This window comes from Anomalospiza imberbis, chromosome 4 (assembly GCF_031753505.1).
Source record: "Anomalospiza imberbis isolate Cuckoo-Finch-1a 21T00152 chromosome 4, ASM3175350v1, whole genome shotgun sequence".
Lineage (NCBI taxonomy): Eukaryota > Metazoa > Chordata > Aves > Passeriformes > Viduidae > Anomalospiza > Anomalospiza imberbis.
In genome coordinates, this window is record NC_089684.1 from 44,939,445 (window position 1) to 44,957,449 (window position 18,005).

Genomic DNA, 18,005 nt, shown 5'->3' on the forward strand with positions numbered 1-18,005 from the left:
TTCCCTTTGGAAGGGAAGAGAGAACCAGTTTATTAATCTGCTGCACAGGGAGCTGAGATGGAAGATAAGGACATAAAGGGTTGTATTTTCTGGGGGCTGGAAGGGAGATTACTGTGCTTGAACCCACAGTGACAATAGTAGGATTTGAGGCGCGTAATTCCTTGCTTGGAAAGGATACTTCCTAAATATCCAGCCTGGAATTGGAGATAGCTCTGTATTTGCTGACATGGCTTGCAAAATTGCTCAAGAGTGGATTGTTGCCTTCAAGAAGAAGAATTAGAGTTACCTTTCACCTAGTGCAGAGCTTCTGAGGGCCATGACTGGTACTGAAGGAAATTTCCTTTCTCTGCTGAATCAGCTGCAAGGATTTTCATGGCCTGATGGGTTTTTGTTGTTGTTAGAAAAGGGATAAAAGGCTTAGTCTGTCTTGTCCACTCTGCCCTGGCTGAGATGCAGTTAACATGGCAGCATTTGGCCCACCATAACCTGCATTTCTAATTGAAATCCCACATCCCTCTGGCAGTCTCACTTAACCATTTGACACATCTGTCACTGGCTGTTGACTGCTGGTGTGATCCTGGTGGCGCTCTCAGGTTCAAGTTTTGACCAAGCAGCATCACTTGAAGGAGGCAGAACATCACCTGCACCCAGAGCATCACACAGCAGAGATGGGCACCCCTGCTGCTCCAGAAATAGCCATTATGCTGTAATGACTGCTATCATTAAAGCTGTGATCTGGTTTAGATTAAATGAATCCTTTACCTCCCTTCTTTTCCACAGCTGTTCAGTCAAGCACTCTGGGTTTGACATCCATTAACAGTTTGATATCCACTCAGAAGTCATTTTGGGGGAGGATGTTTGAAATTTGCCAATTGGCAAGTTAGGAACTACTTGGGCAAAGGGGAGAAAAACCAGCAGGAGGACCCCAAATGTTATTCCTGGATGCTGAGGAGAATTCCTGGTGTGTGCTGTTCATCAAAACACACAACTGGGCATGGAACAAAATTGCAAGCATAAGAAGATGGGAGAAAGCAGTCATTGTTTTTGCTATCAATCATTCACCGTGTCCATTTTTAGATGGATTTCATGTGAGAAGAAAGTTTACAAAGAGGCTGCAAGTTGTTTTGGGTGAATCTAATAGTGACAAACCAAAAGGCATTAACCTTTCTAGAGGAACACTGCTGCTCCCAAAATACTGAACAAAGACCTCTGTGTGCTGATTTTAATCCTGGTTAGAACCAGTGAATTGAAACCGTAGTTTTATATAGTGCATTTGGTTCATTTGGGCCCTTTCCCTTTGGGCTGCTTCTGTGTCTGTGTGAAAGACAAGATGAAGATTACAGCCACACTTACATATAGGTGAAGAAGAATATTTTGGAATATCACATCCCTGAAATATCTCAGGACTGCTGGGAAATGTTATTTTTAGACTCTTGATTTTTACGAGGCTGGTACAACTGGTGAAAGACTTTCACAGTTGGAAATGTGGCAGAGTGCTGAAATGTGGAAACAGTACCTTGTTTTACTTTATGTAACTTCCTAATTCCCTGACTGGAAGAAGGAGAGAGCTAGTTCCCAGTTCCTGGAATAGTGTGTTCGTGTTGCTGTGTTGTTAATCAAGCCCTGTGCTTTGCCTTAGTTGCCCTGTACTCTCCTAGGACCGTAGGACTGGAGCTGTTTCCACTGAGAGGAGCTGAATTTCCATTTGATTCAGGAGCCCAGTCGTTCCCGTGTTGTTCTCTGATTGCGGGCATGCTGGAACGAGCCCATTAAAACCCCCTCGTCAAGGAGTTCCTGTTATCTGCCAGCAAACACCAGATCTAAAAAACACACTCAGCAGAGCAACAGCTCCCCATTGCCAGAGATAAAACATCAAATCCAAACCGAAAGGACACTGGGAATCCTTTACGTGTCTCTGAATTACTTTCCTCTCCTCATTGCTCCACTAATGGGTATCCCCACAGACCGTGCAGTGCTCTCTGTGCTTCCCCCTCGTTGGGGCTTCTCCTGCCAATTGCCTGGCATTGTCAAGTAATTGGAGTGGAAATGACAAATGAAAGCGGGGCTGCGGCGCTGCCAAGGCTCCTCGCCCGGCAGCCGGTGGGTGATGCTGGTAATTGTTACCAAAAGTGTAATTGCTGCAGGCTCTGCCTGCCGTTTCAACAAAGCAGCTTGGAATTTCTCCTCTGAGACACCCGATCCCTGCCTTTTCTCTGTTGTCTCTGGCACAGGAACGACTTGGGAGGTAAATCCCATCTGGCACTCAGAATTGGAGCTCCCTCGGGGTTTCTCTGCCAGGGGCTTCTCTCCTCCCTGCTCCCCAAAGCAGAGTCCAGCAGTCTGGGTCCACAGCAGCCTCCTGGAGAGTTAACCACAGAATCCCAGAATAGCTGGTGTTGGAAGGGAGCTCTGCAGATCACCCAGTCCAATCCCCCCAGCCAAGGCCGTGTCACCTGGAGCAGGTGACACAGGGATGAATCCGGGTGAGTGTGGTCCCTGGGCAGCTGTTCCAGTGCTCTGCCACTCTCATGGAAAGAAGTTCTTCCTCATGGTGAGGTGGAGCTCCTTGTGTTTTAGTTTATGGCTGCTACTTCTTCTCCTGTCACTGGGCACACCAAAAAGTCTGGCACCATCCTATTGACACACTTTGGAAATACTTGCCTGGATTGATGAGATTCCCTCTCAGTCTTCTCCAGGCTAACCAGGCCCAGCTCCCACAGTCTTTCCTCATGAGAGAGGTGTTCCAGACCCCTGGAATCAGGTGATTAGTGGGTATGGGATAAGCAACAACCCCCTCGTTTTTGGTGTGACACCCCAAATCTGCAGCTCGACCCCTGGCTGACACGAAGGCTGCAGCTGTGCCCTGCTGGCTTCACCCTGCTTAGCAATTGCAGCAATGCCACCAGCCCAGTGACTGGCTTTACAGATCCTGCGTGCTGCGGGGGACACCCCAGCATCCAGTGACATTTTAGGGATGGACTGGATATTTTCAGGGAGCCATAAGAGCTGGAAAGGGGACACAAACCAGCTGTTGTATGCTTCTTATTTCCCCAGTCGCTGCATCAGAATAGCACACACACTGTTATCTGATGTGATGATATCCCGTGCTAAGTGGCACCTGATTAAATTATTGAGGCTTTTCACATATTAATAGCAGACTGGTTATTTGTAATTTGTTGGGTGGGGTGTGTTTTTGGTTTGGTTTTTTTTTTTGCTGAGGTCAAGGAGGGACAGGTGCAGCTGTCTGAAGTTATGATAGCCAGTTGAAAAAGCAGTGGTCTGAGAGATTTTGGTTTTTCTGTACTCTGGTTAATGTGACAGGGTGACAGCAGCAAACCAGGAGTGCTCACAGCTGCTCTGGGCTCCCTTTGCTCCATGTCTGCTCTTTGTCTCTTTAGCTTTTTCTTTGCTTTTACTGCTTGTTGTGTTCCTGCCTCTTTCTTTTATCTTCTTTTCCCCTGCCTTTTTCTAAATCCTCATCAGTATTCTCCAAACCCATCACATGCTCACACTGTGCTCCTCTGTCTCCAGTTTTATCTCATTTTGTCTTGGTCTGGCTATCTGCAGGTTCAAAAGGTTTGTGAGCATTTCTTGTTCTTTTGGCCCCTCTTCTGCAGACTGGCCCAAGTAATGTAGATGTAGCTCTTCTTGCAGCATGATGTTTTAAAATTCAGTTGAATTAGGTATCATTTCTTCTTTTGATGTAGGGAAATTCAGGGAATTAATAAATTATAATGGCACTACTTGGCATTTAAGGAGTGTTTTCTGTCTTCAAAGCACTCTCTGCACGGTATTTCATTATTTATACTGTTAATAATATTAGTACTTGTAAGGAAAAAGCCCCTTAAATTGTCACTGATAAAAATACACTCAACAGGATTGGAATCCAGCACTTAGATTGCAGCAGATAATTTATCCACTGAGGTGCAGAGCCTTGGAGAATATGCCAGGTGCATTTCTAGCAGTTCTTTGGGTGTCTACTGAAAAGTCTTGTTTTATGTTTGGAACTGTATTGCCTGGGAGCTTTGAAGTGTCCTTGTACCTGCTGAGTGAGCACTAACAAAGCCTCACAACAGGACAGATAGGTGGGATCCGGACTTTGCAAATTGGACTTTAGGTCTGTTGCCAGGAATCCTAAGCTAAATGTTGAATTGTCCAAAGACTTGGACGCTGAGACCCATGAAGTGCTTGGAAGACTCTCATATCCCAACAAATCAGGTGGTAGTTTCCCGATTATTAGCTAGATAATGAAGTTTTTGAAGCTCTGCAGAGAAGTGTTGGTTTTGATCCTGTACCTGGCAAAAGGAACTTAGAAGCAGCTGATTTGAGCCCACAGACAGGAGCCAGCCTGCCTGCTTGGGCTATGATAGAAACCAGGGGAGGAAGAAGAGCAAAGAGGGGTTTTCTTACCACAAACCTTTAAGTCTCAAAATGTGAGTAAGGGTGGCTCTGTGCTGACATTGTGCCGTGAGATTCCTTTGGTTATTGTTCCACTGTGGAAATTATTTTCCTTTTTTTAAAATTTTAATAAGCATGAGAGGTCAGAGGTGAAGGTTTAGGAGAACCAAAAGATGGGGCACTGAGTCTGTACCCTCCCTTCCCACTGCTGGTTACCCCGTGGCTGGCTTCCGTGCCAGCTTTCCAGCACACAGCGCTGCTGAAGGCAGGGGGATGAGTCAACTCCGATGTGTGTTAGCTGCAGCTTGGCACACACATCACTTTACCTTCATTTCTTCCCTAACTGCACCATAAATCTGCTGGCAGAGGTGGTGTCAGGGTTTCTGTTCTGCAGTGTGTGAGCCAGGGGAGAACCAGCTGTGTTCCTGAGCAGGAATTACCATCCCTCTTTGCCTTGCCCAGAGGCTGTGCACCTTCTAAAGTCAGCATCGCCGCTAACAGGGAATCTCCGTAATCTCCTGTCTATTGCTGCAGGAGTGTTTGTAACGTGTGCATGACCTTTGCCACAGAGAGGAGCATGGTTTGATATGGGAGAAATGCTTTTGGAAAGCAGGGCAGAGACACAAGGATGATTTTTTTTTCCAATATTTTTGGCAGTCCCACTATTTGCAAATTGACACTCTTGATCCAGCACCCGACAGAAGTGCCTGAGCAAGTGGTCTGGTTTTTCAGGATATTTTTTCTCACATTAAGCGACCTAATGGGCCTTTAAGGCCCATTTCAGTATTTTATCATTATGCTTAACAGTTTTAGTAGTTAGCTGTAAATGTGCTCGTGGCAGTCAACTGTTAAATCATCCTTCCTAAGTCGTGTTTTGCCCGGTGAGTAAATTGAAGTAAATCACTACATGGTGTAAATGAGCAGCAAGGTCTGGTCTTCTTGCAAATCCCTTAAAAGCGAGGCTGGGTGGCTGGGATAGGGGCTGTCCATCCTACCCAGGAGAACATCCTGTGTGGTGCCAGTTTAGCCCAGTGTTTGTCTATACAACAGGGACAGGATTGTCTAGCTGCAAACAGTGTTTCAGATGAGAAACTGATCCTCCTCTTCCCCTTTTCTTGTGGAGGCAGCGTGGGATCATGACCTCAGCATGGAGGGAATGGAAGGGGGTCAAGCACGGGAGGTGGAAACCCATGTGAATTAGCTGTGGGTGTTCCAGTTGAGTGCACTGATCGAGCGGTGCCGACAGCTGTTTCCAGATGTGTCAGACTCTCTGCTTGGCCAGAGTCTCCTCTGTGGTGTTTGGGAATACATGTGCCCGGGTAGAGCCTGTTCCTACCTGGCCACGTGTCCAGGAGCGGGTTTGCCTCAAAGCCACCTCTGCTGCCTCAGCACCACCTGGGGTCACCCTGCAGTGTGGACAGCCTGAACCTGATCGCTGGGAAATTTTCCAGAGATGTTGTACTCACCTGGAGCTCTTGGAGGTTGGATTATGTTGCCGTTGGAGCTGATTATTGGCCCTGCATGGCCTTGTCTTTCAGCTGTGTTTTGGAAGCTGTTGAGTGAGAAGTGCCAACATGGGGCCTGATAAGCGTGTGGGAGGGAGGAGGGCTCTGTTGCAGTCTGTCTCTGTGGAGCTATTTGAGATGTGTTGTCAAAACAGGACGTGCCTTGTGCTGCATGGGCCTCATTTCCAACTTTATTTGCAGAATAACACCTTCTGGAAGCCGGATTCTTGCCAAGACTGCCGATGCCGGAGCGGCGTTGTCACCTGCGAGCCTACAGCCTGCAAAGCCCCTCAGTGTGACTTCCAGAAGGTAAGGGGCAAGTGCCTGTGGCTGCCCAGAGCCAGGCGTGGGCTCTGTGTCCCTGCACTCCTCCTTGGAGTGAAAACGTGGTGTGGGAAGCCTTTGTCCCCTTTGCTGCAGCCAGAGGCCGGGTGTTGGAACAGTTTGATCCCAAAGGAAGCCCCTGAACCGGGCTCCAACCTCCCAGCATGAGCCCCCCTTCGTTTGGAGGTGGGGCTGGGGCTCCCTGGAAGGTGCAGATGGGCACTTTCCACTCTGCTGAGCAGCAACAGAGCTGAGATTGTCTGTCCTCCAGTTTCTGCTTCCTCGTGATGGTTGCTGAGCTTTCGTTGTCTCCTGTTTGTCTTTGTCTGGATCTTCATTAATTGGCCATGTGATTGGTCTTGCATTAACATCTGGATTGCTGGGGTGGAGTGCACAAATAGCAGTGAAAAAGAGTGTTTTAAAGAGGCTGTCAGGATAATTATATGGCTTTGTGAAGCAGGTTAAAATGTTTCCCAATATGACAGCGCTAATGAGGAAATAATTTTGATTCTTACTGGTTTTCCCCGTTATTATTGCTGTGTATTGATTAAAGCTAGACTGAACTAGTAGGAATTTTTGTGCTAAAGAGGAGGGAGATGAAGTGCTGTCATGGCACACCTAATAATGAGTGCACTAGATAAAATGATAAAAATCAGATAAATGAAAAGGTGGCTGCTTTAAAGCCCATAAAGGGAAATAGGTTTATAGTGTGAAAAGAATCTGTTTGGCTCCTCGACATGGGCAATCCTCAAGACAAAATGTTTAAGTGTTCCGAAAACATCTGGTCATTTAAACATTGAAAAGGATCACTGAGAATCTCAGAAGAAAAAAATCCTTTCGTGCTTCAAGGCTAAACCACCAACAGAAATGCAAGGTCAGAAATCACCGTCCCTCTCCATGGATTATTTATTATCTTATTTCTTATCTACTCATTATGAGATTTATCTACTCATTATGAGATTGCCAATATGGCTGATCTTGTTTCAGCAACATCTGCCCCATGTTTCTCAGTGGCCTTTCAGTGAAGAATCTTGAGTTTTGTCTTGAACAATTGTTTTCTATTCTTTGAAAACTGGTTGAGCTGAAGAATTCCCAACTGTACTCTTGGGGGTGTAAATTCTGCTGTTATTTTGAGGGCAAAATGTCAAACACACAAAGTGCTGTGCCACCTCTCAGCAAGGGCATGTGGTGTAGCAGCATTCTATATTTCACTTAAAACCTCTTCTTTCTGAACTGAGAGCACTAGGTCCAGCCAGGCTTCATGACTTCACTTTCATTTTGGAGTCCCTGTTTGATGTCAGCTCTTTATTGGAATCCTGTCTCTTTTTAGGGAGAAGTGCTCCAAATAGCCTCCAACAAGTGCTGCCCCGAGTGTGCCTCCCGAGCCGAAGGATTTTGCCAGCACGAAGGACAGATCCACAGCGTGAGTGCTCTGTCCAGTTCCTCAGCAGGGACCATCCTTACCTGTTCTTAGCTCCCTGTTTGTTTCAGCCAGTGGAGGCTGCTGAGCTGGTGTGCAGGAGAAGGATGGATCACTGCATTTATATCCTGTCACTGCCAGATAGTGGAATTTAGCAGGAGTTTCGTCAGCAGGGTTTGCAGTTGCTGAGCAGTTGTGCGTCCTGTGTGGCTTAATGGGAGAAATTTCCCCACTTGTTCCTTCCCTTTGCTGTTTCTGTGGATGGCTGAGACAGTGCAGTAACATCAGAAGGGAAGCCAAGCACAGTGAACTTGACATATTAGCTGTGCTCAGAGAAGGCTTTTCTCTCAGCAGCCACCTATGCTGCTGGAGATTGATTGCTGCTCTGCGACCTGGGTTCCGTGCTCTGTAATCCTGAATTATTCAATAAGCAGGTTCTGGGATGTGGTTTCACACAGGGGGGCTGAAAGGCCAAAACAATCAGAATAAGTATCTAGAGATAAGAAAAAAAAAAACAAGAGTCATGGGTAGTAGTTAATGAATCATGTCAAACAACTGGCAAATGTAGAAAAATGGCTTAACAGCAAACTCAAGTCCCATGTGTGGTCTCTTACAGACTTTTCTGTTTGACAAGAGGCAAGTCAGCTCCAAATCTCAAGAAATATGTGAAAATGCCCAGACATATTTGCAGGGCTGTGCATATTGGAGGGCTGTGCTCTCCACACCTGAGATAGATGTTGTAACCCTCTGTTCCAGCATGAGGCATGGCCAGCATGAAGCTGGTACAAGCGAAACAAAAACTGGAACAGGAAGGGTAGCACACCCATCCTCTTCTCATGTTTCTTTGTGCCTGTGATTTGGTGGCACTGTGTTTTATCATAATACATTACATTTCTTACTGTGCTATTTCTGCATTTTCCTGTGCTGTTCTCCTGCTGCAGCTTTTGTCTTTTGGCTCTTTTCGAGCCTGTTCTCTGGGTAGGCATCCCCACAAGAAGGGTATGGACATATTTGTACCTACAATCGCATTTCACATCCCAATTCCGCTGTCACGTGGTCAGAAAGCCACTTTTTATCAGTGCCAAGCCTTATCCTTGAGAGAGGAGGAACTTGAAAAGGGCCAAGGCTTATTTCCAGGTCTCACTGTGCTTTCTGTGCCCTTGGTTGTGTTGTGTGCAGCACGGCACGCAGTGGGCCAGCTCGGGATGTGTCCGGTGCTCCTGTGCCCACGGGAAGGTGACCTGCAGCCCCAGGACCTGCCCAGCCCTCACCTGTGCACAAGGGGAGCTGCAGGACGCTGCTCAGGGCTCCTGCTGTCCCAGATGTGTGGGCCGTGGTGGTGAGTACTGTCTGCTTCTATTGATCTGAGCTCAGAACCTCCTTTCAGCCCCAAACCTGGAAGGCTTTAATGTTCTTGTTCAGTTTTGTTGGGAAGACACTGGAGACAAGCATGTCTCATAATTCCCCTTCTGTCCTGCTGCCATATTTATATTTTTAATGGCTTCACCCATGGGCCAAGAGGTGGGGGCAAGCTTTAAGCAGTGAGCAGATATGCTTAATATGTCCTCATTTTGCAGATTAAAATTGGGAAAGAAACCTCAGGTATTTCCTATGCACTTGGACTGCAAGTTCCAGAAATGCTTCTTCAGCTGTAGGGTGCCTTTTCTTGTAGAGTCCCAGAGGGAGAAGTGCATCCAGAGCTTTAAATTCACAAGCCCCTTGGAAACTGGGGGTGTTGTTACCCTCTTAACCTGCTTTGGCAAACTGCAGTTTTGAAATCTGAGATGCACAAGAGCTGTGTTTTAACTGTGGGTGACAGAAGGGGATTAAGGGGCGTTGGAAAAGAAACCTCCCCCTTGTTTTCCTGTCCCTTAGAGCCTTGCTCCTTCGATGGTCACACGTTCCAGGACGGCGAGGGCTGGAGCCTGGGTCGGTGCTCCAGGTGTGTCTGCAGGGATGGTGCAACTCAGTGCTCCACAGCTTCCTGCCAGCCTCTGCTCTGCAGCCAGGTCAGGACCCTCCAGCCTTCTGGGAATGTTCCTCAACACCTCCTTTTCTGTGGGCAGTGTGCATCTCTCATGCTGGGGAACAAATTAGCAAGCAAAGCTTCTGGATGACAAGTGGGTGATTTGGAAAAGAGATATTTGACCTGCAGAAATGGTGGGGAGTGATGGTGAGGCCTGTGTATCTCTTCCCTAATGCCTTCTTTCCCCAGCATTTTATTTTTATCATCCCTTTGCTAGTTAATTAGGCAAAAATTCTGTCTAAAGAAACTGCTTCTTGTTTTGTACTCAAAAAAATGATCTGGAGTTCATGAGGAAATGTTTTTATTTCTGTTGAGCGAAGGAATGAAAACACAAGATTTACAATGGCGTTTATCTTCACAAATTTTGGTGTTTGGTTTGCAGCTGGAAAGTTTGATTTGCAGGTCTTGTTACTGTTTTTTTCTTTTGTACGGGAACTCCAGAAGTGCATTTGAGAGTAATCAACTCTGGATGAAATTCCACTTTTGCCTTCAGAAATACAAGGCAACTTGAGCTGAAAGAAAAGTTTCAGAGCAGTGTTCCTTCTGTGTGTTTGTGTTTAGAAAACAGCAAAAACTGGGAAGAGGAGTTAGGCAAGCTCATGGTTTTAGTCCATTAAGGAGAACAGGGACACTGCTGTCTCCAAGGTCTTTGCTGTGGACAAGTCATGAGTTTTTAGCATTTATGCAGGGATCAACACAGCCAAAACCCTACAAGACTCTACACAGGGTTAGTAAAGGCAGCAAGCTGTTCACAGTACTCCATACCCCGGGCAAAACACTCAATTTTTGGCATTCTTTGGAATTCTTCTGGAATTATATTGAAAGTGCTGATGGGTGTGACTGTGCTCTTTGGAACTTTTTCATGGGGCTTTTGCAGCAGCATGCCTGGAACTGTCTCCCTGGAAATCCTTGCCTCTGACCTTGACTTTATGTTTTAGGGACTACCATTTTCCAATGATTTTTAATAAATCCAGTGGTGAATACAGAGGTTCCCTGACTGAGAACTCTTCACTGCCAAAATCAAAAGCAATACTACTCACAAACCTTTTTCTCTGTTGATGCTTTCCCAGCTTTCTGTTACTGGACCTGATGTTTGGACAATTAACACTTTTTTTTTTCGGACAGATAAACCCCACCTGTTTGTGTGTGTGTGTGTGTGTGTGTTAATTATGTTTTGCTTTGTCCTGAGATATTTCCTTAGTATTCATTTATTACGTACTCTGCATTCAAACTAATTTATGCCTGCTTTAGATCCCTCCTTTCCCACTCCAGGTGGACTGGTGTTAGCTGCTGAGCCATTGCACTAATGTTTAATCAGCTAATCACTAGGATCTAAGTTATGGAATCAGGAGTGACTCTGTTGTTGCTCTGATGTATTTGTGAGTAATTGGCTGGCAGCATCCAAGTTAATGCAGCAGAAAGCCCGTTCTGATGGTGTTCCAGGCATTTCCTCCCAAGGACATTTCCCAGTGGAAGGGACATTAGCAGAATGTGCAAGGAACCTGTTCTGACCTCAGTCAAACCTAACATTTTCTTGCATGGGCCTTTATCTCTGTCCCTTCCTTTGTTCTCCACTCCATCAAAAGCCAAGACAAAAATTCTCCCAGAATTAAACACTCATCTTCTTCTCTAGGTGCTGAGGGAGAAGAATGCAAAAAATTCCTGTTGCATGCCAGCAAAATACACAAAAAAGGTCTTTTAACTGCTGGGAAATTTTTCTTGGAAACTTTTGTGCAAAGTCTTCCACTCCGTCTTTGGAAGCTCAGGGTTTGACTGATGAACAGTGTTTTTCCCAACTGTTGGATGTACATGGACTGGGAACAGTGGAATTAGCCAGGTTTTGGATGGTTGGAGTTGAGGGATGCAGGAAAAGTAATATTGGTGTGAAGTGTCAGCCTTTTCCAATGTGATTTAAATCCATCGTAAAAAAATTGGAATTGGAAAAAATCCAGTTTTAAGCATAATTTAGCATCTGCACACACAGTATGGATGGATTTAACTAAAACAGTGCAGAGGCTTGAGAGGTGGTGAGTGTAAATCACACCTTCAAAACCTCAAAATGTGGCAATTCCAGGAGAAAACTTCTATCATCCATCTCCTGCTTTATTGTGCTTCTCTGCACCGCTGTATAATTATTTTTCCTCTGTGTACCTATATGCCTGAATATAAGCACTTTATGCCATGTGTATGAATTTATCTGCATCTCTGCATGTATTCAGACCTCAGTTGCCATCTAAATAAGCCCAGAAAATGAGGTGGAGAAAACATCTTTCAAGCCTTTTACTCTGCTCCTGTGCTGCTTTTTGGGCCAAAACAAAGCCCTGAGTGGCAGAGGGTTGGTTATCCCATGGATGCTAAATGCCTGGAATTCCAAGCACTGCTGTTAACTGCTCATGCTTTCTTTTCCTTGTCTCTACTTTCTGTTTAGGAAGAAGTCATGGTTCTGTCTCCTGGAAAATGCTGCCCAGAATGTGTCCCCAAGCCCTGCTCAGTGTCAGGAAGAACGTTTCAGGTGACTTGTGACAAACCACACCAAAACCACTCCAAATTTTTGGCAAATCTCTCTTTCCCTTCTCCCCAACCTCTGACTTTCTGCCAGCACTGATAGCTTACTACAAATGATGGTTTTTTCCCTCCTGGAAAGGCAGGAGTGCTGAAAGAAATCAGGACATGATAAGAATTTGCTGGCCAGCAGAAAGGAAGTTTGCTGGGCAAAGCAGATGAGGCACTTTGTTTCCACACTCATTTTGAGGGAGGAAAGCAGATAGCACTGGTGGTCAAAGTATTTATAATTTTCATTGTGTCATCTGGAATTAACTGAGTGCATTATTTAATTAATGTATGTATGTGGGATTTTCTGTCAATGATTTCTTTTGGCAAATAATAGTAGTTCAGGCCTCCCCAATGCCACTAGCTTGCAATTACTGAGAAATACACACCCAGAGTGTCATCTAGACCTCAGCCCCTCTTCTTCCTGTTTGCTGAGCATGTAGAGATCAGCATTTTTTAAGGAAAGTGTGTTATCTGATACAGACATGCAGAAGGAGCCATCATATTCCATAAGCAGCTCAGGTATCTGGAAGGATTTTGGTTGTTTTCCAAGAGTGTTTTAACAGCTCTATCCATGTTCTTTTTCAACAGCACGGGGAGCAGTGGCAAAAAAATGCCTGCACTACGTGTGCGTGTCAGAGGGGGCAAGTCAGGTGTCTGAGGGAGACCTGTGGCTCTGTCACCTGTGAGGAGGTACTGAAAAATCACCCACCTCTGACAGTCCAGCTGCACCTTCTGCTGTGCCAGGGGCTTCAGAGAGCCCTGCTCACTGCTGGGTGCTGTTTTTAGGGGCAGAGCAAGGTGCAGCGCCCCGGGAAGTGCTGTGAGGAGTGTGTGTCTTCCAAAGGGAGCTGCTTGGACGGTGGCACCGTCAGGTACCACGGAGAGATGTGGAACAGCACCCGCTGTGACTTCTGCATGTGCCAGGAGGGGCAAGTCACCTGCCAGGGAGCTGAGTGTGCCAAAGTGGAGTGCGCCAAGGTAAGAAAGGCTTTCTTCTCAAGGCTTTCTTCTCAAGTCTTGGGAATTTTTTTTTCCTCCCTTTTTCTTTTTTCTCGACGTGAGGCACTCGAAGAACCAGTCCTTGTTTTGTACAATCCCCTCAAAAACATTTCACAGGGAAGGAGAGCATACCTGGAATTTCTGATGCAAGTTTGCACAGTGGGCTTCCATTGGGAAGCAAACCAGTGTGAGTCAGTGACTAATTTAACTTGGATTCCCTCCCATGCTGTGTCTGCCTGCTGTAGTGGAGGGTCGGACACACGGAGGATTCAGTGATGATCACTGGACTTATCAGGAGCTGAACATTGGGAAAATGTGCAGGTCAGAGATCGTTAAAAGCCTAAGAAATGTTCCTTTTATGCTCATTCTGCATGCTACAGTGGCTTTCAGTGAGGTAGCTGGATATGGAAGTCAGTGTTCTACTTTTCTTCATTTATTCCATGTCACTCTCAGCATGGAAGTGAGGCTGGCAAGGTATTTTATTCCCAGTGCTGTTTACTCCAAAACTAATACCCCCTCAGCCAGGTTATGTTATATTTGCTCTGCAGTGGATGTGCAAAATGCATTAGATAGGGTTGAATGCTTCACTCACACACATACAAATATGCTTTGAATTGGCTTTTTTTGCAGTGGGATAAGACTTCTGTGTTGTTTGTCACTGCACGGGCTGAGTGGATTGGGGTTGGTTATCCTGGAGAAGAGAAGGGTTTGGGGTGACCTAATTGTGGCCTTCCAGTACCTGAGGGGCTCCAAGAAAGATGGAGAGACTTTTTACAAGGGTCTGGAGTGACTCGATAAGAGGGAATGGCTTTACACTGACAGAAAGTAGGTTTAAATTGAATATTGGGAACAAATTCTTCCCTGTGAAGGTGGTGAGGCCCTGGCACAGGTTGCCCACAGAAGCGGTGGCTGCCCCATGCCTGGAAGTGTTCAAGGCCACTTGTCCCTTCCAACCCAAGCCCTACTGTGATTCTATGATCTGTTCCAACAGGTGGGCTCTTACCTGTTTTATCCTTACTACTCCACAGTGTCAGTGAAGAAAAGGGAAAGAATTGTGGCCTCCTGCATTTTCTGCCCCAGTAGCGATGCTTTTCTGGTGACCCTACCTGTGTGTGCTAAATCTTGAGCAGCAGCAGCACCCTTGTGGTGTGTCTGAGGTCCTGCCAAAACCCAGATATAATGGTTTCACTGGATTAGCTTGTTTTAGTGAGTGTTCAAAGGAGTGAAAATCCACATGTGGACTCCCAAATGGTACACAAAAGGGTGCATCAAGGCATAAAAGTGGACGTTCACCTGTGGCTGTGCCTTTGAAGCAGCCAAAATGCCCTGAGCGTAGGACCCAAAGTCACCCCTGCCGTGGTGCTGCTGCTGATCACCTGACCTGAAATGGCACAGAGAGATTTTGCTGGATGAAAAGTCGTGGTTGTCATAAAATCTCGTGCACTTGCAGCTGTTTGAGTGAGCTGCCTGCGTGCTCCTGGCTGTAAATTGGATCATTTACACTAATGATGATGGCGTGCTGTCATGGCTCAGTGGGGAGGATTAGTTAATATTCATGCTCACATCTTGGGTACTGACAAAAAAAAATCCACTATTCAGAAAAGCCAGGGGTGTCTTCCAGAACAATAGCTGAAGATGTTAACTTGTAGGGTTCAAAACCCCTCAAGTCATGTTCAGTCCTAGTTTGCCTCAGCAGTGCAAGGTGTGCATTAATTAATTACAAGAAAACATTTACTCAGAAAGCAAATGCCATGTTTTCTTTTTCCTTTGTATTTTCCTTCTGAAGTTGCAGTCTGTTTACTTAGGCACCTGCCTCAATAAATCAGAGTCGATGTGAGCTCTTGGATTTCTCTCTTCATAGGCACTATTAATTTCCTAGTCACATCTTCCTACTGGAAGTGTAATGAGGCCACAGATAGGAACTGCAAGAGGTTTAGCTCCAAACCCTTTCAAACAAACTCATCCAGCAAAATGACCGTGGTGATTCTGACCTAATCCTCAAAAAGCCATTTTCAGCAGGCTGCGAGCATGTTCTCCACCTGGAATATGATCAGTCTCTCTGCAGCAAAGCCACAAGTTATCTCCCACAGCCTCTCCCTTTTCTGAGCCTTGGCAGAGCAGCGTGGCTGCATTTTTTGGGGGCTAGGCAAGCCGTGTTCCAAGGATAGCTGTTCCCAGTTTTCCTATAGCCTGTGTTTATGGATGTGGGTGGGGATGGCAGAGTTTACAGTACACAGCAGTGACATGAGATCCAAACCCTGCCAAAGGCATTTTGGAGTAATTGAAGAGCAGAGATGTATAGAAGCAGCAGGGAGAGATTTAGGCCGTGTGTGGTCCTCGGTGACTAGGAGCCAGGTGGTTCCTTCTCTGTTCCCCTGCTCAGGAATGCGCCAGGGATGCCAGAGTGTGGCCTGGCTTAGGTGCTCTCCCTTGGTGACCCTAACAATGACCAGTGCTGCTGCTACCCTCTCTGTGTCTTTAATAATTCCCTCACAGAAATTGAGTGTGCCAGTATGGCACAGGGAAAATTATCCTGGAACAGACACCCGATTGGCATAAATGAGAAAAACTTACTGGTAATCTTGGAAACCAAAGCTGTTTCTTGTGAGCTGTGTCCTGGTTCCCTAGGGAAAAAAAAAATCTCTCTTTTTTCTAAATATTCAGCTTCCACTTGGGCACAAAGAGTCGTGGTGAATTGGGGCACTTTATTCCTTTCTCCTGCTGCTAAATTCTTATCTTCATACTGAAGTTATTTAAGTGGAATCTGCGGAGCTGTACAGTTGTGACAAAGAACAGGCTTTTTCCATCTGGGATAAATAGAGCATGTGCTTTGAAATTCTCTTGGGGAAGTAAAAGTAGAACATTGAAAATGAAGGTAAGCCTCTATGCCTTGAAGTCCTGAGGTTGGTCCGGTGAAATCCTAGTGATCCATGGTAAAAAGGGGGAGTATTTCTCTGTGGAATTTGGGGATGAGGTAATGGCCTTATCGCTGAATTCCGAGGCCTTTCCTGAGGTTTGTTCTGCAGCTGCAACATTTGCCAAGCACGTTTTCCAAACTATACCTACGGAGGTGAAGTGGGATAGGGAGAAGATAGGGTGAAATTAGATATTGGAGATTGCATTCCAGGGCAAGAGCTGTTCTGCCTCGGCATTCCACAGTGGTTTTGGCGCCGTTGATTCCGTTGGAATTGCTGCAACCTTTCTCTTCTTCACAGGGTGAAGAATTAATTCACTTAGAGGGGAAGTGCTGTCCTGAATGTATGTCCAGCCATAGTGACTGTGTTTACAAAGAACATGCCAAAGCTGTGAGTATCCTTGTACTTTGCAGCAGGGAATAGTGAGTTCTGCTTGCAGAGCTTTGGAGGGGTTGGCTCTCCCCCTCTGGTTCTGAGGATATTTTTTGCAAGTGTGGCAGAAAAATAATCCATTAATATAGTTTGCAGATTGCTTTTGCAGTTTGCAGAAACACTTGTGTGCATCTGCTGCAGAATTTGAGTTTTCCTTGGTCTCCTCTGTGCAGCTCAATCAATCACTTCCCTTTAATATTTGATATCCCTACTCAGAGGTTTCCTGCACATTTCATAAAGATAGTTGATTTTAATCCCATGAAGTAGTAGCTACAGAGCTGGAGCAGTGTGTAGCTTTCTGCCACTGTATCCCACTGATTCTAATCTTTACTGCAACAGGAACCCATTATTAATATTTTCAAGGAACTTCCCTCTGAATTTAAAGGGAACACTGATTATCTCGGTTTAAATATTCCAGCAGAGGACTTGTCATTGCCCTCACACATGAGGGCTGGAGCTGATAGCTGGTCTTTGACGAGACATGTGGGAAATGGGAAATTTAATATTGTGTGGGGCTATTTTTTTAGATGCTGAGCCTTTCTTTGCTCAGATCCCTTTCTCTGCCCCAGGTGAGGTAAAACACTGAGGTGTGAATTTTTTTTCCAGTTGGTGCTTTGTCCTTTCTGAGAGAGGAACGGGCAGAAAAGCTTTGTGAGCATTTAAAATGCCTGCTGTCTCTCTTCTGTGCCGTCTCACCCGGAGATCTCCTCTCTGGCAAACCCACTCAGTGCCGGAGCTTTCTGAAGCCGTGTTTCTCCTGCAGAACGGGCAGACCTGGGCAGAAGGGCTGTGCCGGGAATGCGAGTGCCGGGAGGCGGCGGTGACCTGCTTCCAGCGCTCCTGCCCACCCTGCCCGCGGGGCAGCCAGCCTCGGGAGGCCAAGGGGGACTGCTGTCCACGCTGCCAGCCAGGTAAAGAGCCAGGGTAGCCCTTGCCTTCTTCTGGAATCCCTGCAGCCTTCGCTCCCCCTGCACCAATCTTATCTTGTCCCCAGTTTTCAGTTGCTGATGAACTCGTTTCCCTACAATTTAGTTCTTAGATAAGTTTGAGGCTTCCAGTGACTTCCCCTGGTTTAAATGACAGCTTTCATTTGGCATAAGAATTTCTCCTCAGGGTTGGTGTTTTAGAAGACTTTTTTCTTTTTTCTTCCACTGCTTATTTCTGAATCCTAGCGTGAGTTTTGGAGTTTATGGGCTCCTGATTATTTCTTGGGAGTGGGAGGAAGAAGGAATGTGCATACACTGTTAATGCCACAAGCTCACCTGAGGCTGAATGGCTGCCAGTTAATAATTGTTTGGAAAGACTAGCATAGCCTTGGCTTATATGGTAATTTTGCCTATAAATTCCTTTTTCTCCAGCATATTGTCATTCCCCTGGATTTACATTTCGTGGTTGGGAGGGTTTAGCTGTGGGTTGCTCATTCTTTTTGGTAG

The 18,005-nt window shown here is 46.0% G+C and overlaps 1 protein-coding gene across 1 annotated transcript in view; it reads left to right on the plus strand.

Moving 5' to 3' along the window:
• Positions 1-18,005, plus strand: part of FRAS1 (Fraser extracellular matrix complex subunit 1) — a 105,157-nt gene that overhangs the window by 25,564 nt on the left and 61,588 nt on the right. Inside the window, exons 3-11 of the mRNA XM_068189207.1 lie at positions 6,105-6,212; positions 7,558-7,650; positions 8,827-8,986; positions 9,523-9,656; positions 12,102-12,185; positions 12,815-12,916; positions 13,013-13,204; positions 16,441-16,530; positions 17,336-17,483. Of these exons, the coding sequence (XP_068045308.1) occupies positions 6,105-6,212; positions 7,558-7,650; positions 8,827-8,986; positions 9,523-9,656; positions 12,102-12,185; positions 12,815-12,916; positions 13,013-13,204; positions 16,441-16,530; positions 17,336-17,483 (1,111 nt within the window). The remainder of the gene's footprint in view (positions 1-6,104; positions 6,213-7,557; positions 7,651-8,826; positions 8,987-9,522; positions 9,657-12,101; positions 12,186-12,814; positions 12,917-13,012; positions 13,205-16,440; positions 16,531-17,335; positions 17,484-18,005) is intronic.